Genomic DNA, 26639 nt, shown 5'->3' with positions numbered 1-26639 from the left:
CCTTTAACGTTATTTAAAGAAACAGTACAGCTAATCTGGCTTCACACCCAGCATCCTGGCTTGCCCAGCTCACACCAGAACTGGCTTCTCCAAAGCCCACAAGCACCCAGTGCCCTGCTTACTCTGGAGCTCGACCCCCAGCCGGTGCCCACCCGCCCCGGCTGCGCTGCTGCCCACGTCACTGGGCCTCTTGCTGCTGAGGATCCAGCCTGGAAACTGCACTTGGAAGGCCCCAGCCAGACACGCCAAGTGTCACGAAGTGTGCGGGAGTCCGGGCCGTGCACCCCTCTTCCTGGGATTCACCGTGACTCTTAGCCAGCCAGTAAAACAGAAGGTTTATTGGACAATAGGAACACAGTCTAAAACAGAGCTTGTGGGTACAACCAGGACCCCTTAGTCAAGTCCTTCTGGGGGGCAGGGAGCTTAGACTCCAGCCCTGGGGTTCCCTGCGTTCCACCACCCAGCCCCAAACTGAAACCAAACCCCACCGCCCCCGCAGCTGGCTCTCTCCTGCAGCCTTTGTCCAGTTTCCCGGGAAGAGGTGTTACCTCCCCCTTCCCCGTCCTGGCTCAGGGGACAGGCTCTCAGGTCTCCCATCCCCAGTGAAACTTCCCTGCCACAGTCCCAGGTCAACACTCCCCCCTCCCTGCTGCATCACACCAAGCACCAAGCCCAGACCCCTTCAGGGACACCCCGCTGGTCAACCTTCCCTCGGCAGCTACGGCTCCAGGGGGATTGTCAGGGCTGGGATCTGGGTTTGAACCCCAGTCCTCCCCCCAATCTCCCGGGGGTGGGGGGCAGCTGTCCCCTGACTGCATGATGCCTGCCCCCTCCTTTGCAGCAGCTGCTGCTGCCAGGAGACCCAGCTAGATGGGCCCCCGGCTCAGCAGGACCGGGGTCCCCCGCACAGTTAGGGACGTGCCTGCCCCCAAGGCAGTAGCTATTGCTGTCTTACAGGCCACGAGGGCTGAGACAGGGGGAATGGAGAAAATGTGCTGTAAGGCCAGGGCTGAGGTGCTGGAGTGAGGGCGCAGGACTCCTGGGTTCTATCCCCGGCTCAGGGAGGGGAGGGGGGTCTAGTGGGTTGGCGGGGAGCGGTTAGGAACCAGGACTCCTGAGTTCTATCCACTGCTGGGTGACCACATGCAAATGCCCTTTCAGCTCTGTGCCTCAGTTTCCTTTTCCACCTTTGGTCTATTCACTCTGAGTTCTCCAGGGCAGGGCCTGCCTCTCCTTGGGTCTGGGCAGCACCTGGCACAATGGGGCCCTGGTTTCAGCTGGGGCATCTAGGTGCTATCATAATACACCTAATAACACGGCCCTGGTTTACCAGGCTGAGCGGAGCAGAAAGCAGCCAGCTGGCCATCTGTCAAGCGCAGCATTTCCCACCCTGGGATCCCAAGCGGCTTTGGCTACTGCCCCAGAGCCCCGTGTCTCCCTCCAATGCTACCCCTGCAGCCCCATGGCCTGTGCTGGAGGCTCCCGCACCAGCTACTTTCACCCCCCTGCCCTCGGCTCACACGCAGGGCAATGGCTCCCAAATCGCTCTGTCCCGGGCACAGGCTCCCACAGCCCTTTACAGCCCTCGACTGAGCTCCACAAGCACCCCCGGGGATTGGGCTTTATGATCTCCGCACTCACGGGGGGAGGAAGCTGAGGCACAGAGAAATTGGCCTGAAGTTGTACTGGGAACCAGGGACACAGCAGGGAACGGAACCCAGGAGTCCTGATTCCCCGCTCCCTCCTGCTCTAACCACTAGACCCCACTACCCTCCCAGAGCTGGGGATGGATGGAACCCAGGTGTTCTGGCTCCCCCCACAGGGCCACCACTAAAAAAATTAAAGCCCAGTAAGACCTGTAATGGGGGTTGGTGCCCTAAGCGAGCAGAGCAGGATCTAGGGTCATTACAGAGCTCCCTTCACCATGGCATCTGGGCTCCTCACTGTATTTATCCTCACACTCCCTGTGGGCCAGGGCAGGGCTCTTATCCCCATTGTACAGAGGGGGAAACTGAAGCACAGACTGGCTGAGGGACATGTCGGAGGTCACTCCAGGAGTCTGTAGCAGAGCCAGGACTTGAACCCAGGTCTCCCAGGTCTCTTGTGCTCTCACGACTGGACCACCCTTCCTCTCATTCAGTCCCCCCATTTCCCCCGGCTCTGGCAGCACCCAGTGAGTGGTGGCATGCAGCAGTGGGGTGCGGGCTGCCCGGTGCTATCACTGACCCCAGTGCCCGTTGGTCGGGCCATGCCAGGCAGAGCGGGCCCGGAGTGCATTGCGCCCATGAGACCGGCCCAGCACTGAAGTCAACGGGTGCCCGTTTCCAGCCAGAGCGCATGGGGCCGTGTCTGTAATTCACCCCCTCCCGGGCCCATAGTCCCGGCGCACTCGGTCTCGCTGACAGGGGGTTACTGGCCCCTGGCCGCTGCTGGGCCAATCCCCTGGACACCCGCTCCCATCGCACCACCTCCAGTTCCCCCGTCAGTGTCTCCAGACAGCTGAGCCTCGAGCAGCACAAAGCAGCCATTCACCCTCCCTGGCCGCCGGCACCACGGGGCTCAGAGCCAGAGCCCCGATGGCGCGGGGGCGGGTGGGGGCGCTGCCCTGGCAGAGAGGAGAGGCGGGGGGGCGAGCGGGAAGGCGACTCCCCGAGCTGAGAGAGCCGGCACTTGGCAAGCTTGGAGGGGAAATTCATCTGAATTAGTGCTGCTGGGAAAATAGATCCTAGAGTGAGATCCCATCGCGCCGGGCGCTGCACAGGCCCCTCCCCTCCCCCCAGACTGAGATCAGGGCCCCTGTCGTGACAGGCACTGCACAGACCCCTCCCCTCCCCCTTCTGGGATTGGGGCCCCCCGTCGTGCCAGACACTGCACAGACCCCTCCCCCCTACACTGAGATCAGGGCCCCCATTGTGCCGGGTGCTGCACAGACCCCTCCCCACCCCTGCCCTGACCGACAAGGGGGCTCTTGTCACACTGGACGCTGCAGGGGCCCTGATCCCAGTGAGGGAGTGCGTAGCACCCAGCAGACCTGGCTGCCTCCAGTTGAGGCCGACAGGAGCGACCGTCCCTCATGGATCATAGAATATCTGGGTTGGAAGGGACCTCAGGAGGTCATCTAGTCCAACCCCCTGCTCAAAGCAGGACCAATCCCCAATTTTTGCCCCAGATCCCTAAATGGCCCCCTCAAGGATTGAAGTCACAACCCTGGGTTTAGCAGGCCAATGCTCAAACCACTGAGCTATCCCTCCCCCCACGCCCAGTAACAGATTCAGGCTCTGGGCTGCCACCCCCAGCTCCAGAGAGCTGCAGACTCAGCTGGGGGACGGCAAGATCTGAATGCCTCCCAGCCCCACGGCCGGCCCGGGCGACCTGCCCCAGCTCGGCAGGGTCCCGGCCTGATCTAGGGGGTCTATAGCACGCCTGCTCTGAGGGCCCCGCTGTGGCACAGGGCAGCCGGAGTATGGCTTGGGGCTCTGCGAGGGACCCGTGGCCCATCACGACCCCATGGGGGGGCACTCCAGCATCCGCCACCCCTCCTCCCCCAGAACCTCTGAGAGCCAGAAAACGAGTTCTAGAAATCGCAGCCCCAGCCGCAGCCCTGTTCAATGGGGCTGCGCCCCCCCGCCCCACCTGCCACCGAACTGAACTGGAGCAGGGGTTAGACTGGCCCGAACATGGCTCTACAGAGCCCCACGAGGGCTGGGCTGGGGTCAGTCCAGGATCCCCCCAAGTGGGGCCGTGCAGGAGGCTGACGGAGCCACAGCCGGGCCAGCACGTCCAGCAGCCCCATGGATTCACTGCAGCAGGGCCAGCGCACTGGGATTTGACCCTTTAGGGCACCTAGCCCAGTCTCGGGAGACATCACTGTGATTTTCCCTTCCAGGTGCCTCCTGGGGCACGGAGCTCAGCCCTCCTCCCCCAGCCACCCTGGCAGAAACCTCGCCCGCTCCGGCTTCACCCCGCCTCGCTCTGCTGCCCCCCGTTGCTCGGGCCAGGCAGCTCCAGACCCTCCCTCCCTAGCAGGCAGGAACCTCCCAATTTCCAGCCCAAATCTGTCCCTAGCCTGTTTATCCCCAGTTGTTCCTGGGCCAACGTTGTCCTTTGGCTTCACTAGTTGCCCCACCAGGTGTCACCCCCCCACCCCTCTGCCCGGCGTATTTCTAGGGCGCAAGCAGATCCCCACTCAGCCAGCGTGCCAGCCCACTCCGTCCTCTCCTCCGCTCAGATCGGCTCCCCGCAGCCCTTCTCGGCAGCCCAACGGCCCCCAGCTGCAGGTCGCCTTTAACAGGAGTCCCCGGGGTGGGCAGCAGCTTCCTTCCCAGGGCCCAGCCCTGGCACTGGCTCATGGGGGAGACTGGATGTGATTTAAAGAGCCAGAGTGCAGAGTCTCATGGTGTGGCAGAGCGTGCGGAGGGCCCCTTGACAGAACAGGGGCAGTTTTCACCAGTGCAAAGGGAATTCACACGTCCCAGCGTGGCCTAGTGGTCAGATCGCTGCCCCGGGACTCAGTTTCTGGCCTGGCCACTGGGTGACCTTGGACAAGTCGCCCCCCTGTGCCTCGATTTCAAATGATGCTTTGGAAAGTGCTCTGAGCTCTACAGACCAGACGAGCTGGAGAGTATCATCCTTTGCATTACTATTGCCAGCGAGCGCTGGTGCAAATGAACCACCCCCCGGGGGCAGAGAGACTGATCTGCTAGTGCGACCCACAAGCCTGTTCCTGTGACACCCCCGCCCCGATGCAAGCGGGCGAGGCAGAGAGGTCTTGGGAGGGGGTTTAGTACCAGACTCTCTCAGAGTCCAGGCCAGATGGGAGAGACGGGATCTCGGCTAGGGACCCCCCTGGTATGTGCCTGGGGCTGGTCGGGAGTTTGGGGGGATCGGGAGCGCTGGGAGCAAGTGGGGGGCAGCGCTGGCATGGACGACAGCTGCAGCAATCCCGGCTCCCCTCTGCCAAAGGCTGGAGCTACCATGTGACAAGGCAAGAGCTGTTCCGGGCGACTGGGAGCAGGCTGGCGACGCTCGAGAAAGGAGGGGCTGGCGGGTCAAGGCCAGGGAATCTGGGTTCGATTCCTGGCTCAGCGTGGCCACGTGACGCAGGAACCAGGGCAAAGGAGCCTGCCTTTGTCTACGAGGACTGGACGCTCTTTGAGGTAGAGACTGTCTCTGATGCAGGGTCCCTGCAGCTCCCGGCCTGGGGGGAGTGGGGATGGGGGTGGCGGTCTCAGTAACATCTCGGTGGCAGCATAATATAAATAAAAGCACTGACTGGCTGAAGCGTGAAGGGAGACCGACTTCCTTTCTTCTCCTACAAGGGAGTGAGGGGGGGTGCATGGAGTGGGGTGCTAAGAGGGGTTGTCGCCCCCCCCCCCCCCAGAGATCCACAAGGCACTGGAGCCTGCAGGGCTAAGAGACCCTCTCCCCAACCCAGGATCCATCACGTCCCCGCTCCGGGAACCCTTGCCCAGCCAGCCGGTCCCCAGCTCCAGCGCCCTCTCCCCCACCCATCACCCCCTAGCATGAGCCAGTCCTGGGAGCCACAGGCATCCTGCCCGCTGCCCTCCCTCAATCACCAGCGCCAGCCAAGGCTAACCTGATCATTTCTCAAGGCCCTTTTCATTAATGGGCTGCTGCCAAGATAGAAATCGAGTCAGCGCAAGGGCCGAGAAGCTCTGGGAGAGGTAGGAGCCGTGTATGTATGTGTGTGGGGGGGGTCCCCCACCCTACAGGCTGGAATGGATCCATGGGAATCCAGACTCCAGCAGGGGAAGGCCTGGGGCTCCAGGGCTGGAGTAACTGACTCCAGAGTCCTGCCTGGGTGTGTCCCCCTCCCCCCCCGCCAAGTTTCTTGGGACCTGTCTGGGTCTCCCTGCCTCAGGAAAGGGTCAACTGGGGCATGCAGGTCTGCCTGAGGCATCGCCCTGGCCCTCAGCCCCAGAGCATACGGGTGCCTCACAACCTGTGATGTTTATCCTCCAACGCCCCCCCCGAGGCAGGGCTTTTATCCCCCTTGTACAGATGGGGGAAACTGAGGCACAGAGCAGCTGGCTCACCCAAGGAGTCTGTGGCAGAGGGACTTGAACCCAGATCTCCTGTATCCCGGGTAGTGCCTGAATCACTGGGCCAATGTCTCCATAGGAGGGGATTGCCCCTGATCCATTGTAAATCAAATTGGTCCCCCCACCGCATAGTGATGCGCTGACCCTGGTTTCCCCTCTCTCTTCCAGGCTCACCTGGGCCAGCGGTGTCTCATTGTGGGGGAGAGGAGGGGTCTGTGCAGTGCCCAGCATGACGGGAGTCCCAATCTCAGACTGCGGGGGAGGAGAGGGGTCTGTGCAGCGCCTGGCACGAGGGGGCCCTTGATCTCAGTCTGGGAGGGAAGGGAGGGGAGGGGTCTGTGCAGCATCCGTCATCAGGGGAGCCCCGATCTCACTCTGGGGGGGAGGGGCCTGTGCAGGGGAGGGGTCTGTGCAGCGCCTAGCACAAGGAGGCCCTTGATCTCAGTCTGGGGGGAGGGGAGGGGAGAGGTCTGTGCAGTGCCCAGTGCAACGGGGGCCCCAATCTCAGTCTGGGGGGGGAGGGGAGGAGTCTGTGCAGTGCCCAGAGTGACAGGCCCCAATCTCTGTGGGGGTCTCTATACACTACCATAATACACCTAGTAGCACTAGAATGCTAGGAGCAACTTCTTTAAGCCAGAGCCCTGGTTCAGCTGTGCCTTCTTAACAAAACCATGGAGCAAAGGATTCTGGGATGGCACTGAGGAAGTCTGGTGGAGAGCATTGGCTTGGGGCCAGGGCGACCTGGGTTTGAGTCCCTGCCTCCCTGTGCAGCTTTAGCCAAGTCACTTCCTTGCTCTGTGCCTCAGTTTCCCCATCTGTACAGGGGCTCTAGGCTGTGCGGCTCCGTCTGCTGCAGCGGGAGGCACCCAGATACTCCAGCAAGAGCTAAACCCTAGCGTTGGCCCCTCCTTTGGAGAGCCAGCACGTGGGGAGCAAAGGATTGTGGGACGGAACAGGACAGGGTGAGGAGTCTTGGTGCAGGGGCTCCCCCAAGGGAAGCGGGGGCAGACGGAGGCAGCTCTCCACCTGGGCGCTGGCTCAGCAACGCCCGCCCCATCCCCGATGCTGACAGCCCCTGGCTCCTGGAGCGGCTGGCCCTGACCATGGGGGAAGCACAGCCTAGTGGGGGTTTTCATACTGGGGTTTCGCATCCTTAGGGGCCGCTGTAGGACCGAGGTGAGCACCGTCCCCCCACTCTGGCTTAGATCCCCCCTCTTTTCCAGCCCCCATCAGCCAGGCACCATCCCACCTGCCTGCGTGGCTTTGGGCGACGAGTCCCACCCCTGGGCTGGAGCATTGGGACAGGGACTCTGGTCGCTGGGCTGCCCCCCAGCACCTCTGACGGGATGGGCGCAGTTAACCCGTGCAATCCCAGTGGGAGGTGGCAGCTGCTAAATCTATCATATGGATGGAAAGGAAACTGAGGCACCAAGGTGAAGTGGCTTATTACTGGACATCACTGCCCGCCCCGAGCTGGGGTAGAACCCAGGAGTCCTGGCCCGCAGGTTCTCCCACTCTAACCACTAGTCCCCACTCCCCACCCAGAAATGGGGATAGGACCCAGCCATCCTGGCTCCCAGCACCCCCCTGCCCCGCTCTAACCACTAGTCCCCACTGCATGCCCACTCTACAGCCTCCACTCTGTCTGTGCTCTAACCCGTACGACTCTCTATGGCCCAGGGACGCCCCCGGGCGCTGCAGAGCCCGAACTCCGGAGCCGGTGAAGCAGCTGGGAGGGAGGAGTGGGGAGTGTGACTCCCATGGCACTGGGTCAGCAGCGGGGCGGGGGGGGGCGCGGGGAGCAGGCAGGGAGTTCTGAATGACCAACGTGGGAACCGGCCTTGGGGCCTGGCCAGCATCTGCTGGGGCCTGGCACTTGGGCGGAGCCGCTGTGCTGAGCCGGCACCCGGAGCCTCTTAACCCCTTCCCCTCCGCCTTGTCTGGTGTGGGTGGCGCCAGGCCTGGCTCGCTGGGCCGGGAGGTGGGGCTGAGTTTCCTCCTGTGTTAGATGGGGAAACTGAGGCACAGAGTGGTGGGGACGAGACCTGCCTGGGATGGGATAAGAACTGGGAGCCTTGTGCCCTTCTCTGGGCCGCTGCCCATGCGCTGTGGGGCACCGCTAGGCTGGGAGATGAGGCTGCATCTCCAAACTCAGAATGGGAGTGTCCCCCCCACCCCAAGTCTGTGCCCTGGGCTGCCCCCTTAGTGCCCTGACCCCGGCTAACCACTCACCCCCGTTGCGTGCCCCAGCCAGGAAAGGGCTCGCTCCTGGGGGGCCACAGGGGGGCTGCCCGCCCCACCCAACCAGCCCAGGGGAGCACAGCTCAGACACAGCCCCCCTAACCCAGGTGCTCAGGAAGGAGGAGGCTGATCCCAGGCACTGGGGAGGTGCAGCTCCCCACCCCTGGGGATGCACCTGCCCCTGGAAGGCAGCCTCTTCTGGGGTGGGGCAGCTGGGGGCCGGGAGCAGGAAAAGGAATCGAGCCGGGTGGGAGGCAGCCAGCCGGAGTGGAAGAACCGGCCCTGCCTGCCAGCACTCCTGTCCCCACGCTCCAGGGCTGGCCGTGGGCCGCACCCACACAGCTCCCAGGGATGGGTGGCACCCTGGCCCCGCTCAGGGCTGGGGCCTGCGCCCCTCATTTCCACACTGGGTGCACGAGGCCCTGTCCCCCTGCACCCCACTCCAGCCCAGCTGCCCCCCCCCGCACCTAGCTGCCCCCCGCCCCCCAGCTAGCTCCGGTTGAATGGGAAATCCCAGGCTCGGCTGCCTTAACCCTTCGCGGCCTGGATGAAGTGCCAGCAACAGAAAGCTCCAAGCAGGAAAGGAGGCAGCAGCTGCAGGAGCGGAGCAGGCAGCTTGGAAGGGGACAGCGCTTTGTATCTAGGCCAGGCCAGGCTGAGAAGGGTTAGAGCAGGGGGGGCTGGGAGCCCGGACTCCTGGGTTCTCCCCGCAGCTCTGCGTGGGGAGACTTCCCAGTTCTGCCACTTCCCCTTTCCATGCCACAGCTCCTTGAGTGCCCAACCCATGGCAGGCGCCAAGCGGACCCTTGCCCCAATGGAGGACGGGGCTCCGGTCTGCCCCATAGAGGCAGGGGTGGAAGTTGCCTGGCTGATCCTGGGTGTCACTCTCTGCCTCAGGCCGGTGCTGCCCTGGGGGATGATGGGTCAAAGCCGCAGGCAGGGGAGGGGGATTGGGGGGGCCGAAGGTTAAAGCCACAGGCAGGGGGAGGATGAGGGGATAAAGCTGGAGGCGGGGGGATTAGGGGGGATGAGGGCTAAAAGCCGCAGGTGGGGGGGATTTGGAGGAGCTGAGGGGTTAAAGCCGCAGGCGGGGGAGGGGGATTTGGGGGGACAAGGGTTAAAGCTGCAGGCGGGGGAAGGGGATGGGGGGGACGAGGGGTTAAAGCTACAGGCGGGGGAGGGGGATTTGGGGGGACGAGGGGTTAAAGCTGCAGGCGGGGGAGGGGGATTTGGGGGGAGGAGGGGTTAAAGCTGCAGGCGGGGGAAGGGGATGCGGGGGACGAGGGGTTAAAGCTGCAGGCGGGGGAGGGGGATTTGGGGGGCGGGGATTTGCTCAGGGTAAATCCAGAGTGGAAAAAACAGTTGGAAAACAGACAAATCTGGAGCCAGGGAGCTAATCCTATAATCCCCCATGGCTGGATGTGGGGGGCATCCCAGTGGGGTTCCCCCCCACAGCTAGTTGAGCATGACGGAAGATGGGGGGACCCCAAGCTTGATCCCAGAGTAGGGAGAAGTCTGGAGAAGAACCCTCACCCCATGGGGTGGGGGGAGGAGCAGCTTCCTGGGCCCCCAAGACCCATTATGGGGCGGGGGAAGCCAGACCCAAAGAGGCTACTGTAGAAGGCACTGGGCAGCCTGGCAAAGGAGGAGACCTCCGATCTCTTTGGGGGGAGGTGGTTCTCCACAGGACACTGAGCCCAGGGCTTAGTGCCCCATAGCATGGGGGGGCCAGGTCCAGCTATCCACAGGCTGGGTTACATGGGCAGCCCCATGCCCCTCGCCAGCCACTCATTGGGCTGCTGCCCTGTGGGTTGGGGGGCAGGTTGGGGAGACCCCCCTGGTTAGCATCCAGCTGGGCCTTTCAGGTATAGGCCAGATTGTGGGCGCTGAGGGGGGGCCCCAGCGGCTCCCCCAGCCCAAAGTGTGTGTGTGGGGGGGGCTGTTTGACTCCCTCCCCCGCACTGTCCTCCCTGCATGTTAGTTTCTGGCTCCAGGGTCTGCGCTCCCTGAGTGACGAAGGGTAGATTGCATCCTGCAGGGCAGGTTGTGTCCCCCCCACACCCACCCATGGCGGCTCTGCACCCGGAGTCACGGGAAGGGGGGCAGCAGGACCTGCCGGGGGTCACAGCTCTGATCAGGCAGCCAATCACCCTGCCCATGGCACCTGTGGGTGCGCCCCAGCGTGCCCAGAGCTGCAGGATCACTGGGCAGAGCTGGCACCTTTCAGGGGCGGTGATGGGGCCCCCGAGGGCAAAAACACGCCCCCAGTCCATACAGGGCAGTGGGATGGGCTGGAGGCTGCTATCAAGGGGGATGGGCTGGATAGGGCCCACCCCCAGCAGAGCAAACTGCCCCTGACTGCACCTACGCTGGGCCTTTGGCCTTGGTGCCAAGCCCACGGTGCAGCCTGCAGTGGTGCAAACTGGCATGCCTGGCATGGAGGGGGCACGGAGGGCACTGGCCATGCCCCGCAGGTCAGGACTGAGGGGAGCCTCGGGCTGGGCTAGCAGGGGCTGTGGGTCGGGACTGAGGGGCACCGGAAGAGCTGAAGGGGCGTCCAGGGCTGGGCTAGTGCCAAGAGCAGGGGCTATAGCAAGGAGCGATGGCAACACCCAGGCCTCCTGCCAGCAGCCCACCCGGCTCCCCTGGCAGGTCTGAGAGCTGGGGGCCCGGGCTGGGGGAGGGGGCGCCTGGGCAGGTTTATTCAGGGGGGACCAGAGCAAATCGTGTTAGTTAAAGGACAAAGCCTTGGGAGCGAGAGGGGTGGGGAAGTGATTTGGGGGGGGGGGAAACTGGGGCTGTGGGGCCCCAGCTGGGTCAGCGCGGGAGGAAGGATCCTGCCCCTCCCTCCCATGCTGGCTGCACTGCGGCTTGGGGGCTAAGCCTGGCCGTGACTCCGCAGATCACGGCCTGGAAGCAAGAGGCCAGACTCAAAATGCTAGAGCTGCACTTGGCACCAGAGGTGCTGGAACTATGGGTGCTGGGGGGCTGCAGCACCCCCTGGCTTGAAGTGATGATAACAACCCAAATCCATGGCTTCCGCCTCCAGCACCCCTGCTCGGCACGTCAGAACCCAGGAGTCCGGGATGGGGCGGGGGGGAGAATGCTCTGCAGAACCCAGGAGTCGTGGCCAGGCGGGGAGGTTTGAACACTTCCTTCCAACGCTCAGATTCCACAAGGATCTTATGCAACCAGGGTAGTTGGGCCCCCCAGGAGACACCCCCCTTAGGATGCAGCCCCCCTCTGCCCTGCTATGCAAGAGGCTGGGGCGCCCTGGCCCAGGGGGGCACTGGGAGGAGGTCAATCGGCACCCCGCTTTGACAGCACGTCGCCCCCAGCAGGTAGGAAGGGCCCACAGCTGCAGAAGCGGCTGAGCAATCGGGGGAGGCGGAGCTGGGCCAAGGCGGGAGAGGAACAGGGCTGCCCCGGGCTGGGGGTGCTTTCCCAGGACTGACCAGGGAGCCCCAAGCTAGGAAAGCAGGAAGTGCCAAGCACCTGCCCCTTTGGGGGATCCAGATAGTGCCGAGAAGGCCAAAAACTCTGGTGAGACTCAAATCAGTGCCGGGAAACGAGACGCCAAACTGGGGGGGGGGCGATCTTACAGAGATCCCCCCGCACTCCTTGGTCACCCCAGCGCCAGGGTCTTGGCCTGGTCTCGCTTTGCACATGCCCTCAGATTGCTAGGGGTCTCCAGGTCAATTCTGCATATCCCAGGTCCCCAGTGCTCCAGGCACCCTGCTGCCCCAGCCTTGCCTCAATTTCCCCTATGAGCAGACCAAGGAGAGCAAGTGTCCGGAGGGGAGAGAGGCAGAGGCTGTAAGGACCCGATCTTGGTGGTGGGGAGCCCCTGGGCTCGATTCCCTGGTGGCTCATGGGGCCAGTTACACTTCTGGTGTGAAAAGCAACCACGCCAGGTCCAACCTCTGCCCTGGCGGCACCGAGGGGCAGGGGAGAAGGCCCGGATGCCCCTCCGCAAGGCAGGCAGAGCTGAGGGTCAGCAGGGGGCCAGCGGAGGGACTGGCAGAGGCATTGCCCCTCCTTTGGGGAAGCAGCCCCATCTTTAGCGCCCCCTGCGTTGCATCCCGACTGCAAGAGCCACCCCGATCTAGCTGGGCCTCAACCTGTCCCTGGCAAGCTAGCATCCCCTTTAGCATGATCCTTGGCTGGCACGTTAAGCCCCCCCCTCCCCTCCCCTCCACACTCACACACACTCCTGAGCCAGAACAGGACAGATTGCATTTTCTCACGCTCCAACAGGCTAAGACACAGGACGCCTGGGTTCCATTCCTGGCTCTGCCACTGCCCTGCTGGGTGACTGTGGACAAGTCGCTTCACCCTGCATGCCTCAGTTTCCCCTCCCACCATGGGTCTATTGAGAACAGAAGCTCTTTGAGGCAGGACGTCTGTGCTTCTCTAGGTCTAAGTGCTGCCATAACCCCACCAATTAGCAACCTCTCTCCAGGTAATTACCCCCCCAAATCACTGAGGGATTCTGGGATGACCTCCAACGTATTAAAAATAGAAACTCCTCCCCACCCCCACCCCCCCCGGCCCCATTTCGCAGCCTGTCAGAGAACGAGCTGGAGTTGTTAACGACAGTGTTTTGATTTTGCTGGTCTCCAGGAAGAAGGGAAGTTTGATCGCAGAGCCGAGGGTTTATCTGCAGCCCCGATCACCGTGGGCTGAGCCCCAGTCTCCTAGTGGCGAGGGGTTCCACCGTCTCGGACCACCTCCCCCAGTCTCCTCGTGGCAGGCAGTTCCATCGGCTCCGACGGTAGTTCCACGGCAGGCTGGGGCCAGTCCCACGGGACCGGGGGGGCGGGGGGGGATCTGAGTATCAGTCTGCGGCCTCGAACGGGGCCTGGCCTAGAGCCAGCCTGGAGCACGATAACAGCCAAAGCCTCCCCGGGTCACCGTGCCCACTCTGGGGCCAAGGGCCGGGGCATGGACTCATGGCCAGTGGGCACCCTTGCTGCCAGAGCCATCCGGGGCTCCAGGTGCCCCCAGGCGGCTGGGTGCCAACACCCTGGCCAGCGTGGCTTTGCAGCTGCAGCAGTTCAGCCTGGCTGGGGCTAGAAGATGGGGGGGGGGTGTTTAAAGGGACAGCAGCACCCACAAGGAAGTTAAAGGGCCGTGGAGGCCCCCTTGGGGGGAGAAAGACAGGCAGTGCCGTGTCCTCGGCCAGGCTGGGCTGACCATGTCCCAACTCCAGGCAGGAGTTTGGGTTTCGCAGAATTCAGTTACAAAAAAAAGGGGTGGGGGGGGAAGGATTGTCATATTTACATAGGACCTACCGACAAACAAAGCACCCGATTCTGCCCTCGGTTCCCTGCAGCCAGCGGGGAAGCGCCATGTGACACCAGCACAGACGAGAGCAGAGTCAGACCCCAGGTGTGCCACGCTCCCTGTGCGGCTCCCTGGCTGCTGGCATGCCGTGCCCCCTGGCAGGAGCGGGGGACGAGGCAGTCCACGGAGAGGCTGAGTTGGTGGCACGTGGCAGAGAGGGAACAAACAGCCACGCTCAGAAGCGCCACTGCGAGCAACTGTGCTGGGCAGTGCTGGGGCCAGGGCCAGCGGGAAACACGCTTGGCGGTGCCAGGGCCGGCGGGGAATAGAACCCAGGAGTCCCAGCCTGGTGCTACCGGAATAAGCCATTTGCTGCTCTTTGAGCCACTGGGGGTTCGAGCTGGTTTCCACCCTCTGCAGGTTCCGAGAGGAGCCCACCAGTGGTAGACCTGGTCTCTGGTACCTGTGGGGTCTGCTGCCCCCAGGCGCCGTACATAGACTCTCCTGCCCTATGCCCGACACACTCCTGAAGCTGCCACTGCTGCTGCCCGCCCAGGGCCTGCTCCGGGCGCTTCCCCGGTGGTGCTGAAAGCGCCGCGCCAGACTCCGCCCTGTGCTGCCCTTCCCCAGAGCAAAGCCCCACCGCTCGGACGGGCACCAAGTGCCACCTGAGATGCAGCCACCAATGGATTAGGGCTGGAGTTTCCACACAGCCCAAGGGAGTTAGGCACACCCCAATCCCATGGAGTCTCCTCTAGCCAGGCACCCCATAGCCATCAATGGATTATCTCCGCCCACCCAAGAGGGAGGGACCTGCTGTCACCCCCATGTATAGAGGGGGAAACTGAGGCAGGGAGGGGCAAATTAAGCAACACGCCACACAGGGAGGCAGATCTGGGAAATCAAACTGCAGAATCCCGAGCCCCAGTTGGCTGCCCTGCCCCCTTGGATTCTCCCTCCTCCCCCCTCACCCTGGCATCCCCCCGCCAGGCTAGCAGAGCTCAGTGCTGTTTCCTTGCTGACTCTGGACAGGTCCTGGGTTCCAGCAGGGGGTAGTGCCCCCCTCCCCGCACTTTGCCAGGCACAGAGCTCCTCGCTGGTTGGGGGAAGCTGGCAGCTGTTCTCAGGGGCTGGAAGAGAAGTGCCAGGTGGTGGTGGTGCGGGGGGAAACGGATCTGATCTAACGACCCCCCACTACAGAGCTAGTGCTTCACAGCCCCCCTACGGGCCATGCAGCCATAGAGGGAGGGCCAGAGAGCGAGGTTGGACTCGGGGGGTGGATACAGCCTCGGCACCCTGGGGTGGGGTTCAGGGACTCTGTGCCAAGTGAAGTCAGTGGGAATGTAACCGCCAGCCGCCCTCCCCGCTGTGAGAGCCGAGCCGCGCGCCCCTGGCAGACAGGAGCGTTGGATCGACTGCATTAACTCGGCCTGTCAATTATTCATGTGCAGACAAAGACACCGCGATTCCTTCCCGCCCCCCTGTATTAACCAGACATGGCCTCCCCTCTCACCGGCCATCCCCCAGCACCGCCTGCCTCGCAGCGCCAGCACCCCGCGATCACCGGCCCCCAGCTTCCGTGCGGCGCAGGGAAACCCATCACCTCGCAGCTCCCCAAACAGGGGGAGACTGCGCCAGCCAGCCAGGACCACTGCCCAGAGACGCCCGCCGCTCTAGTCGGGGCCTCACACCATGCCCGGCGCAGCAGGGAGCAGACACAGCACGAGCCGGAGGGGAGGGGGGCAGCTTAAAAAAAAAAAAAATCACCTGACCCTGACCAAGCGAGGATTTGTAGATTTCGAGGCCAGATGAGAATGACCATGGAGTCTGACCCCCCAGCCCACAGCACAGAGATGGGGAGGGTGGACCCAGGAGATCTGCATTTAATTCCCAGCGCTGACACGGACTCCCCATGGCACCTCACTCAATTGCTGCGTGACTCAGTTTCCCTCATGCCATAAAATGGGGATGAGATGAATCCTCCCTTTATCAGTTTAGACCGGGAGCTCTCTGGGGCAGGGATTGCCTGTGCAAAGCCTGCACAATGCCCCCCCCACCCTGATCTGGCCCGGGGGCCCCTGCAGCACCGGGCACAGCCAGCGCCTCCCCAATGTGGGTTGGGGGCGCGTACAGCTCCTGGCACAGCCAGCACCTCCCCGGTCTCGGCCGGGGGCGCGTACAGCACCTGGCACAGCCAGCACCTCCCCGATCTGGGCCGGGGCCGCGTACAGCTCCTGGCACAGCCAGCACCTCCCTGATCTGGGCCGGTGGCGCGTACAGCACCTGGCACAGCCAGCACCTCCCCGATCTGGGCCGGGGGCGCGTACAGCTCCTGGCACAGCCAGCACCTCCCCGATCTGGGCCGGGGGCGCGTACAGCACCTGGCACAGCCAGCACCTCCCCGATCTGGGCCGGGGGCGCGTACAGCTCCTGGCACAGCCGGCACCTCCCCGATCTGGGCCGGGGGCGCGTACAGCTCCTGGCACAGCCGGCACCTCCCCGATCTGGGCCGGGGGCGCGTACAGCTCCTGGCACAGCCGGCACCTCCCCGATCTGGGCCGGGGGCGCGTACAGCACCTGGCACAGCCGGCACCTCCCCGATCTGGGCCGGGGCCGCGTACAGCTCCTGGCACAGCCGGCACCTCCCCGATCTGGGCCGGGGGCGCGTACAGCACCTGGCACAGCCGGCACCTCCCCGGTCTCGGCCGGGGGCGCGTACAGCACCTGGCACAGCCGGCACCTCCCCAATCTGGGCCGGGGGCGCGTACAGCTCCTGGCACAGCCGGCACCTCCCCGATCTGGGCCGGGGGCGCGTACAGCACCTGGCACAGCCGGCACCTCCCCGATCTGGGCCGGGGGCGCGTACAGCACCTGGCACAGCCGGCACCTCCCCGATCTGGGCCGGGGGCGCGTACAGCACCTGGCACAGCCGGCACCTCCCCGATCTGGGCCGGGGGCGCGTACAGCTCCTGGCACAGCCGGCACCTCCCCGATCTGGGCCGGGGGCGCGTACAGCACCTGGCACAGCCGGCACCTCCCCGATCTGGGCCGGGGGCGCGTACAGCTCCTGGCACAGCCGGCACCTCCCCGATCTGGGCCGGGGGCGCGTACAGCTCCTGGCACAGCCGGCACCTCCCCGATCTGGGCCGGGGCCGCGTACAGCTCCTGGCACAGCCGGCACCTCCCCGATCTGGGCCGGGGGCGCGTACAGCTCCTGGCACAGCCGGCACCTCCCCGATCTGGGCCGGGGGCGCGTACAGCTCCTGGCACAGCCGGCACCTCCCCGATCTGGGCCGGGGCCGCGTACAGCTCCTGGCACAGCCGGCACCTCCCCGATCTGGGCCGGGGGCGCGTACAGCACCTGGCACAGCCGGCACCTCCCCGATCTGGGCCGGGGGCGCGTACAGCACCTGGCACAGCCGGCACCTCCCCGATCTGGGCCGGGGGCGCGTACAGCACCTGGCACAGCCGGCACCTCCCCGATCTGGGCCGGGGGCGCGTACAGCTCCTGGCACAGCCGGCACCTCCCCGATCTGGGCCGGGGGCGCGTACAGCACCTGGCACAGCCGGCACCTCCCCGATCTGGGCCGGGGGCGCGTACAGCTCCTGGCACAGCCGGCACCTCCCCGATCTGGGCCGGGGGCGTGTACAGCTCCTGGCACAGCCGGCACCTCCCCGATCTGGGCCGGGGGCGCGTACAGCACCTGGCACAGCCGGCACCTCCCTGATCTGGGCCAGGGGCCCATGCAGCTGTTTCCAGTATACAAAACAAACACAGGCCACAGAATTTTCCCCAGCCCTTTCTGCAGTGGGGGGCGCTATTCCCACCCTTCCTCATGGGGCTGCTAGAGCCACCTGGGTCTCTTAGGATGACGTCCTGCCTCATCTTATTGATGCCGAGTGACAGAGGATCCAACCCGGCCCAGCCTGGCTGCTCAGATCCCCCAGCTCAGTCTGGCTTGGCCCTTGGGCACGGTGGGAGGGTGGGCTCAGTCCTGGGGGAATGTAATGGCCTGGGCTCCCCAGCAGGTCGGCCTGGTGATCCCTGCTGGTCTCAGACACCAGGACAGTCACCACCCGCCCTACGTTGTATCCCAGTCTGAATTTGCCGGCACATCAGCCCCCAGATGACGGCCCCTGGCCGATCTGCAGCTCTTAGAAGGCCCAGGATCTCGCCAGTGTTTCGCTGGGGCCTTGCAGAAGCCCTGGGCTTTGGCCGGCCGCTGCTCCCAGCCCGCGGCTCCTTGCTGCTGCAAACCCTGGGCCCCTTCAGCACAGCGGGCACCGGCTTTTTGAAGTTAACAAAATTAGCCACATGATACGGGGTATTACGGTACAACCTAGGCACCCCTGTCATGGCCCAGAACCCCACTGTGCTGGGCGCTGTGCATTATTTATTAAGTGTATTACGGTAGCACCCAGGAGCCCCAGTCATTGTACAGTGCCGAGCATAATGGGGTCCTTGTCAACGACTGGGGCTCCGAGGTGCTACTATAACACACTTAATAATAACGTACAGCGCCGAGCACAACGGGGTCCTTGCCAGACCCAGAACACAGCTCTTTGGGGTAAGGCCCCGCTCTGACAATCTACACAGACAGGAGCCAGCAAATGTGGGCAGACGGGGGTGAGCACAAGGAAACAATGAGACAGCGATAGCCTTCTGGGTCAAGTTACTTATGCAGCACAGGGACCGGTGCCATTAACAAAACTCTGGCTCATTAGAAGCCCAGGAATATTTTACAAAGCTCTTTCGCTCTCTCTGCTATCGAGGCTGACTGTTTGCCTCCTGCCTCTCTCTGCTTGGACTATTAAATATATATATACACATATGAGGTCCCTTTTCAGTTTTGCTCATCGTCAATTTCATATTCGGGTTCTCCTTGGGTGCAAGCAGCTAATCTGGTCTTTAAATGAGGAGGAAAATCTCTCTACTGCCTCTGGGTTTTGTTACAACACCCGAGACCCTGCTGGTTGCAGAACGGTGACCCTGGAATGGGCCCCATGCGGACTGACCCCCTCAGGGCTCTGTGAAGGCCCAGGAGATTGTCCGTGGTTTGGGTCCCGGCTGGAACAGCCCGCTTCCCTTTAAAGGTTAGGTTCAACACTGCAAAGGACTTTGTTTGTCTTTACGTTTTACAGAAGCTGCTCAGAGAAAGGCTTGCTATTTGGATTACATTTTCAGCTCAAGGTCCCATTGTCGGGATCCAGGTTTTTGCTTCCCAAACACAACAGCGTGAGAGCCAGGTATTATGGAATCAAAAGTGAAACTAACTAGCATGGGCCAGTGGAGGAGACCCAACTAGGAAGCAGGACTCCTGGGTTCTCTTCCCCGCTCCGCTGTGTAACTTTGGGAAGCCCTCTGTGCCTCAGTTTCCCCACCTGTAAATTGGGGAATAATGAGATCCACAGAAGAGCTGGGTAACAGATTTATTATTCAGTCCTTTAGAAAATGCAAACGAGAGCAAAACCGGGCCAGAGCATCTCTTCCAGTCCCGTCAGCCGGGCAAGGGAAGGGGCTGCCAGTTCTGGATCAATACAACAGCTTGAATAATTGACAGGCTGCTAACAGGGCAGGGAAGGAAGGGTTTTTTAGCCTACTGATTTTTAGCCTGACAGCGATCCTTTAAACAGGCAGCCAAGGATGACCATGGCCAGGCAGGGGCCGGAGGCAGGCTCCGGAGCCATCTTGGCCAACACACCTGGGGTTGAACCAGGGACCTCCCGAGCTAACAGCAGCAGTTGCTGCAGCTTGAGCTAGAGCACCAGGGCTTCCCTGGAGCACAGCCTTGCTGGTGGGGTTTTCAAAGGTCCGTGCACACACAGCTGTGGCCTGGGCCCTTCTCCCCAGGGCCGGTTCCTGAGCCAGAGCCAGAAACGGCACATCCCCCAGCACGGCAGAGTTCTCACTCAGCTGGGCCCCGCGGGCACAAGCGGGAAGCGAGCGAAACCAAAACAACCGGGGATGTTCCCAGGGGACGCGGCCAGCGCTTGTCATGCCACGGAGCAACCGCTGGGGAAGTGATTGTAAGAGCGTCCGCCCCATCCCCTCACCAGTGCAGGATCAGGGCCCCTAGAGGGGAGGGTGACCTATGGGGAGACGCAGCATCTGACCCATCCCCGACCCAGCTAGCACAGAACCAGGAGCTCCCGACAGGGAAGAGAGCAATGCCCCATCTGTCGCCTAGCATGGGATGGGGCACCCTATAGGGGAAGGTGACCCTATAGGGGATGGGGGGACTAACCCATTCCCCCAGCTAGTGCATGAGCAGGCACCCCATAGGGAAGAGTGATCCTATAGGGGACGGAGCATCAAACCCATCCTTCTCCCAGCTAGTGCAGGATCCAGTCCCCTATAGGGAATTGTGACCCTATAAGGGCTGGTGCGTCTGACCTCCGCACCCTCCCCAGCTAGTGCAGGATCAGGGCCGCCAGAGGGGATTTCACCTCGGTCTCTGTCACTCAGGTAAACACACATCCGAGCAGCGCAGAGGGCTGAATTCTGTTCTCACTTACAGCAGGGCTGGCAGGGAGTAACGGAGCAGGATCTGAACCAGGGCCGACGAGTCCAGATTTACACCTGCGGGGTCAGTGCCCTTAGAGGTTCAGCTGTTGCAAACAGGGGTTCAGTGATAGGGAAAGGGAGCAGCTGCACTGGGAATCTGGAAATACCGGGGAGGGGGGAAATAAAAGAAACCCCCATCTAATGCAGGGGATGGTCACGCACGCAGTGCTCTCTAGGGCCAGATCTCACAGCACCCACTCTTCAGCTGCATCAGGTTTTGCACCTGTCTGCTTTGTGGCCATGCCCAGGGTGGAGAGGCTGCGAGAGCTGGGGGCAGGGGGGTCATACAGTCAGGTTCTGGGTCTGGATTCTCCAAACTGACCCATACCAGAATGGGGGGAGGGATGGGAAGAGAGGCAGAAGTTCCAGTGTCTGGATGGGCAAGGCCTGGCAGGGGGGCACAGGGACTTCAGAGAGATGCAAGGCCGATGGCACTGAACTTGTAAGTTGAAATATGTGTGTGAGAGACACGGCCCAGCTGGCCAGGGAAGGCCTGTAGCTCCCTCCCCCACCCCCACCTTCCTCCCCCGGGCCAGACGCCAGCAGCGTTTCTCTGGCTTTACACAGATGGCGAGAGCAGAACCTGGCCCAGCCGGGGGCCTGCATGTCCCACCTGTATCATGGGGGTTGCCCCACACTCCCCTTCCACCATGGGGGGGGCAGCTGGGCATATCCCAGATGTGCAGGGGGGCCCCACAGGAATAGGCCCCACCCCCTGCATGTCCCAGATGTGCAGGGGCGATAGGAGGTTCAACACCCTCTCTTGCAGGCTCCAGATGTGCAAGTGGCTCCAAACCCCCCCACAGTGACGCCGGAACAATTTGTACAGCGGGGGTGCTGAGAGCCCTTGAACAAAACCGTAAACCTTGTATACGATGAAAACCACTTCAAGCCACTGGGTGCTACCCTCCCCCCACCCCCAGCACCCCTGTCTCCTATGCATGTTCCACCTCCCCCCTTGCAGATCCCAGATGGGGAGGGTCCAACCGCCCTCCCGTTAGAGATCCCATATATGCAATGGCTCAAATCCCACCCCACCCCACCCCTCCCCTTGGCAGGTCCCAGACCTGTTGGGAGGGCTGCCCCCTGGCGGCTGGGGACGAACTGCCCGCCGGCCACCGCTCTTACCTGAACGGGGTCGTTAGCCATCTCTGCCCCTCGCCTCCGCACAAGCCACCGCGGCTGCTTCTTCCTCCTCCTCCTCTTGGGAAGGCTGCCGCTGCTGCTGTTCTCCAAGGGGGCCCCCCCTCACACCCGCCCCTCCATCCTCCTCCCCCACTCCGGGCTGCGGGGCGTGCACCGTGCGCGGAGCCCCCGCTGCAAGCCCCCAGCCTCTCGCGGCGGGACAGGCGGGGACCAAGGAAGAGCGAGGAGCTCCCGGGGAACGTTCGATCCGGGGCGGCTCGCGCCGCGGCTGCTCCCGGGGAACGTTCGATCCGGGGCGGCTCGCGCCAATGCAGCTACCAGGGAACGTTCTATCCGGGCGGCTCGCGCTGCAGCCGCCACCCCCCAGCGCGCCCTACTGTGTCCCTCCCTCTCTGGGTCCCTAACTTGCCGGGCTGGTCACATGACCAGGGTGGAGGGGGGGGGAACTGGGAGGAGGCCGCTGGCTGCAGCAGGCGGCTAATGGGGGCGGGATCCCGAGGCCGGAGACTGCGGGGATTGCAGCTGCCGCCCGGGGTCCCTTCCCTTCCTCTGCAGATTAAGGGATTAGCAGCTCAGGCCCCGGAGAGCCCGAGCCGCCCCCCGCCGTGGCGGCATCGCCCGGGCTGCCTGCAGAAGGAATCTGTCCGCCCCGCGCCAAGGGGTTGCACCGAGAGACGTTGCATGTCCTTATGAATGCGGGGGTGGTTCTTGGGGTGAGGAGGGGACGGTGTATTGCGTTGGCCCTCCCCTCCCCCACCGCAGCTGCTTCCATTGCACCGTGCCCCACAGCTGCTCTTTCCAGAGAGTGATGCTGCACTGACCCCAGATCTGCTTCCTTTGCACTGCCCAGCCCCCTCTCCAGAGCCCTGCCTATGACACACAGTTGCGCAGCTCTGATTCCACCCCATAGAGGGCACCGGCGACCTATGTCCAAGTGAAGTTAAATCAGTGATTCTCCAGGTTTTTTTCCATACCCGAACTGTGTACCCCACCCAGCCCCCCAGGAACTGAACCAGGAGCCCCCCCCCCACTTCCCCTTTATGATGCTCTCGACTCCACTCCCCCCCCCCCCCGCCCCCAACACACACAGCAATCTAAGCCCTTGAAAGTTGAGAACTCCCGGGCTGGCTAGTTTCACTTGAAATCAAGGACAAAAGTTTGCAATTCCCACAAGAGAAGCCAGGCTAACAACTCAGCAAGTGTTCGCGCACAAATACAGCGGCTGGTTCTGTTCCAGAGCAAGCGCGGCCGCTGCCAAGTTAATGTAAGTCCTTGAAATTTAGGTAAAAAAAAAAAAACAGGGAGGAGGATTAACCCAATGGAAAGAGCGAGGGGATTCAGTGCTGCGTTTGAATGAAAGGAGCTTTGTTTGCGCTCCCCATTGGGCGGGGCAGAGGCAGGGGAAAGAAAAAAGGAAATTGACGAGAAAGAGAAAGTGAAACTGACCCACTGCACTTCACAGCCCACAGAGGAGGTTGGATTAACATGTAAAACAAGCGGGGGGTGGTTGTTTCATAAGAACAGCCACGCTGGGGCAGACCACGGGTCCAGCCAGCCAGTAGCTTGTCTCTGATAAGAGGATGTCTAAAAACCCGCAGCACCAAGTCTTAGAGTCAACTTGGGGGGGGGGGGGTAAAAATTGCAGCGTGGATGGTCAGGCTGAGGCATGGAGACCCCTGGCTATGGGTCTTTTATTGCAGAGGACACTGCCAGATGCTTTAGAGAGGGAATGGACAGAACAGGGTAGTCTCTAGTGATCCATCCCTGGTTCATAGAATAGCAGGGTTGGAAGGGACCTCAGGAGGTCATCTAGTCCAACCCCCTGCTCAAAGCAGGACTAATCTCCAATTTTTGTCCTAGAGCCCTAAATGGCCCCCTCAAGGATTGAACTCACAACCCTGAGTTTAGCAGGCCAATGCTCAAACCACTGAGCTATCCCTCCCCCCAGTTGTCCAGTCCAGTTGGTTGTCCAGTCCCAGCTTCTGGCAGCTGGAGGCTTAGGGCACCCAGGGGATGGAGCTGTGTCCCTGACCACCTTGGCTAGTAGCCATTGCTGGACCTATCCTCCAGGAAAGTGTCTCCTTCTTTTTTGAACCTGCTTATACTTTTGGCGACGTCCCCTGGCAACGTGTTCCACAGACCCACTGTGTGTTGTGTGAAGAAGAACTTCCTTGGGTTTGTTTAACTCGGCTGTTTATTCATTTCGTTGGTGACCCTGGTTCCTGTGTTACCTGAAGGGGTCAATAACACTTCCCTAGTCACTGTCTCCGCCCCAGCCATGATTTTGCAGCCCTCTACCACATCCCGCCGCAGTGGTCTCTTTTCCAAACAGGCCAGCCCAAGTCTTTTCAATCTCTCTTCGTCTGGCAGCTGTTCCATCCCCCTGATCATTTTTGTTGCCCTTTTCTGTACCTTTGCCAATTCCAATAGATCTTTCTGGAGGGGGTTCCTAGAACTGCGGGCAGTATTCAAGCTGTGGGGGCAGCACGAATGTATATTGTGTCCTGCTCTTCTGGGCACTGGGGAGGCCTCAGCTGGGGCTGAGGAGAAAGGAGGGGAGGGACTGATAGTCTACAAATATGTCCCAAATTGTTGTAAAGAGGGCGGTGACCAGCTGCTCTCCACGTGCACTGAATTAGGACAAGCCATAATGGGTTTAATCTGCAGCAAAGGAGATTTAGGTGAGATGTTAGGAAAAGCTTCCTGGCTGTAAGGACCGTTCAGCATGGGACCAGGCAACTTCCGGAGGCCGTGGCATCCCCGTCACCGGAGGTTTTGAAGAGCAGGTTGGACGAACCCGTCAGGGATGGGCTGGGCTTATGGGCTCCTGTCTCAGCAGGGGGATGAGCTAGTGACCTCTCCAGGTACTTTCCAGCCTGACGTGTCTATGATTTGGTGAGTGAAACGGATGAGAGCAAAAAGCATAAATGGGTCGTAGGCCTGATCCTGGCAGTGTGAGCGTCCTTACCCTGCTCTTGCAATCTGTACATCCTGAGGCGCTTTACCAAGCAGGTCAGTATCATCACCCCTGTTTTACACATGGGGAAACTGAGGCACAGAGGGGTGATGGGACTTGCCCATGTCACCCAGCGGGAGAGCCAGGAATAGCACCCAGGTCTCCGGAGTCCCCATCCAGTGCTCCATCTGTTAGGCCATTGGGATGCCCCAGGCAGGCACACCAGAACACGTCTGAAAGTGAACAAGCCTGGCCCTGTCCACTTTTCGCCATGGGCCTGGCCCCCCACCCTTCTCCCCAAGGCCCCACCCTCCAGCCAGACCAGAAACTAGATCCCTGACCAGGTAACATAGGCCCAGGCAGCTGCGGGAAGCCATGGACCCTCCACCTGCCCTGGGCAGGGGCCCCAGGACATGAGCACATGGGCTGGGGGCTGTTCTCAAGGCCCCCCCACCCCAGGCAGGTAGAGGGGCTTGGCTCCCGGCCCAGCTCCAGCTTCCGGCTTGGCTGGGGGGCAGGGTCTCGGTGGGAAGAAGAGGGACAGGGACGGGGCCATGGAGGGGGTAGGGCTTCGTGTGCCCCCTGCCACTTTTAGGAAGAATCTGTCGCCCTTGGCCCCGGGTGCCTAATTATAAATATTTGCAGGAATGGGCCCGAAAAGACTTCAATGAGCTCTGAGGAAGCAACATGGTCTAGTGGATAGAGTACTTGGCTAGGATTCTCTTCTCAGCTCTGCTACTAACCTGCTGGGGACCCTGGGGCTAGCCAGTTCGCTGCCCTCTGCCTCAGTTTTCCCTCCCATCCCATGTCTTTTTCGACCAGAACCTCTCTGGCCAGTGCTGTCTCCCACTATGTGTCTGTGCAGCTCCTGGCACAATGGGGCTATTGCAGTCAATTATACAGCTCCCGTGACCATTGTGTGTGAGCGCCTTACACTTTTAACATACTCCCTGGCAAAGAACTTTGTTAATGCAGAGTTCAGCCAACCTCCACCCTCTGAAAACCCAGGAATTGAGAGTTCATCCATTCCTAGATGCCAAGGCCAGGGGGAACCATTGTGATCAACTGACTCCCTGTACAACGCAGGCCAGAAAACTTCCCCAAAGCAATTCCTTTGGAACGAGAGATCTTTAAACAAAAGTCATCCTGATCATCTAATTGCCAGTGATGGAGGATCCCCCACGCCCATACAACCTTAACTCTGCCCCTGGCGTGGCCAGAAGTCTCTGGCTGCTCTCCGGCTGCATTCACTGAGCTGGGTGCAGCTGCCCTGAAGGGTGAAGGGATTAGCTGGAGCTGCTTGTCAGAGCTGTGATTGTGATACGAGGAGAGCCGGGGGGTGTCTGAGCCCCACCCCCATGCGTGAGATCAAAGGAAAGGGGCGCACATGCCGTGTGAAGGAGCCAGAAAGCCCGGCTTTGGCCCAGAGTTCTGTAAGACACAGAGAGGCTAAGTGACTTGCAGACAGACACGCAGGGAGCCTGTAGCAAGGCAGGGAACTAAACCCATGGACCCCACGTCCAGGGTCAGCACCATAACCACTGGGCAGGTTCTGTGCAGCACCCAGCGCAGTGGGGTCCTGATCTGGCCTGGGGCGACTGCAATTCCAGTGACACGCTGTAAAGTGTCTGAAGCAGGGGCTGGTTTTATGTCATGTCCCTACAGCCCCTGGCACGACGGGCCCAGTGAGTGCCACTGCAGGGTACAGCACAGTCAGGATTAATGCACAGAGCCCAGCATTTCCCACTCTTCCTCTGCTCCGTGGTGTAACCCACCTGCGCGGCTTTCTCTTCAAAGGGTCCCGCTAGCTCCCAGCACCAAGTCGTCCGAGCTGGTCAAGCCATAGGGCGCTGTGCCAAGGGGAGGGGGTGGTGCCTCCACGCAAAGTTTCAGTGACAGACAGCGCTCGTGGGCATGTAGCCGCCCTGCTGCAGCGTGTGTCTGCCCAGCTCTGAGCGGAGCACCTCGCTCTGGCTCCCACTCTCATTGGGTCATCTTCAGGTTTGGTCCTTTTTTCAAAGGTGATTTGTTTGTGTGATTGTAGCCATTTATGGACTTACAGCATTCAGCGATCATCCACCTATCCATCCCCAGGCATGCTCTCTTTCTCTCCCCATAGTATCTATCTGTCCATCCCCACACACCCCTCTCATCTAATCTATCTATCCCCATCCACCCCCTCTATCTATCTATCCCCATATACTCCTCTCATCTAATCTATCTATCTATCCCCATACACCCCTCTTTCTAGCTATCCCCATATAACCCCTCTATTTAATCTATCGATCCCCATATATCCCCTCTATCCACCCCCATACACCCTTCTCATCTAATCTATCTCTCCCATACATCCCTCTATCTGTCCATCCCCATACACCCATCT

General features: G+C 61.7%; 1 protein-coding gene across 1 annotated transcript in view; it reads right to left on the bottom strand.

Annotated features, from left to right (window-relative positions):
• The window catches only part of PKN1 (protein kinase N1), a 52509-nt gene extending 30402 nt beyond the window's left edge, over positions 1-22107 (bottom strand). Inside the window, exon 1 of the mRNA XM_037887977.2 lies at positions 21283-22107. Coding sequence (XP_037743905.1) covers positions 21283-21303 — 21 coding nt within the window. The 5' untranslated portion in view covers positions 21304-22107. The remainder of the gene's footprint in view (positions 1-21282) is intronic.
• Between the last annotated feature and the right edge of the window lie 4532 nt (positions 22108-26639).

The sequence above is a fragment of the Chelonia mydas genome, chromosome 20, assembly GCF_015237465.2.
Source record: "Chelonia mydas isolate rCheMyd1 chromosome 20, rCheMyd1.pri.v2, whole genome shotgun sequence".
NCBI classification, from domain to species: Eukaryota; Metazoa; Chordata; order Testudines; family Cheloniidae; genus Chelonia; species Chelonia mydas.
This window is presented reverse-complemented; position numbering and strand designations above follow the sequence as displayed.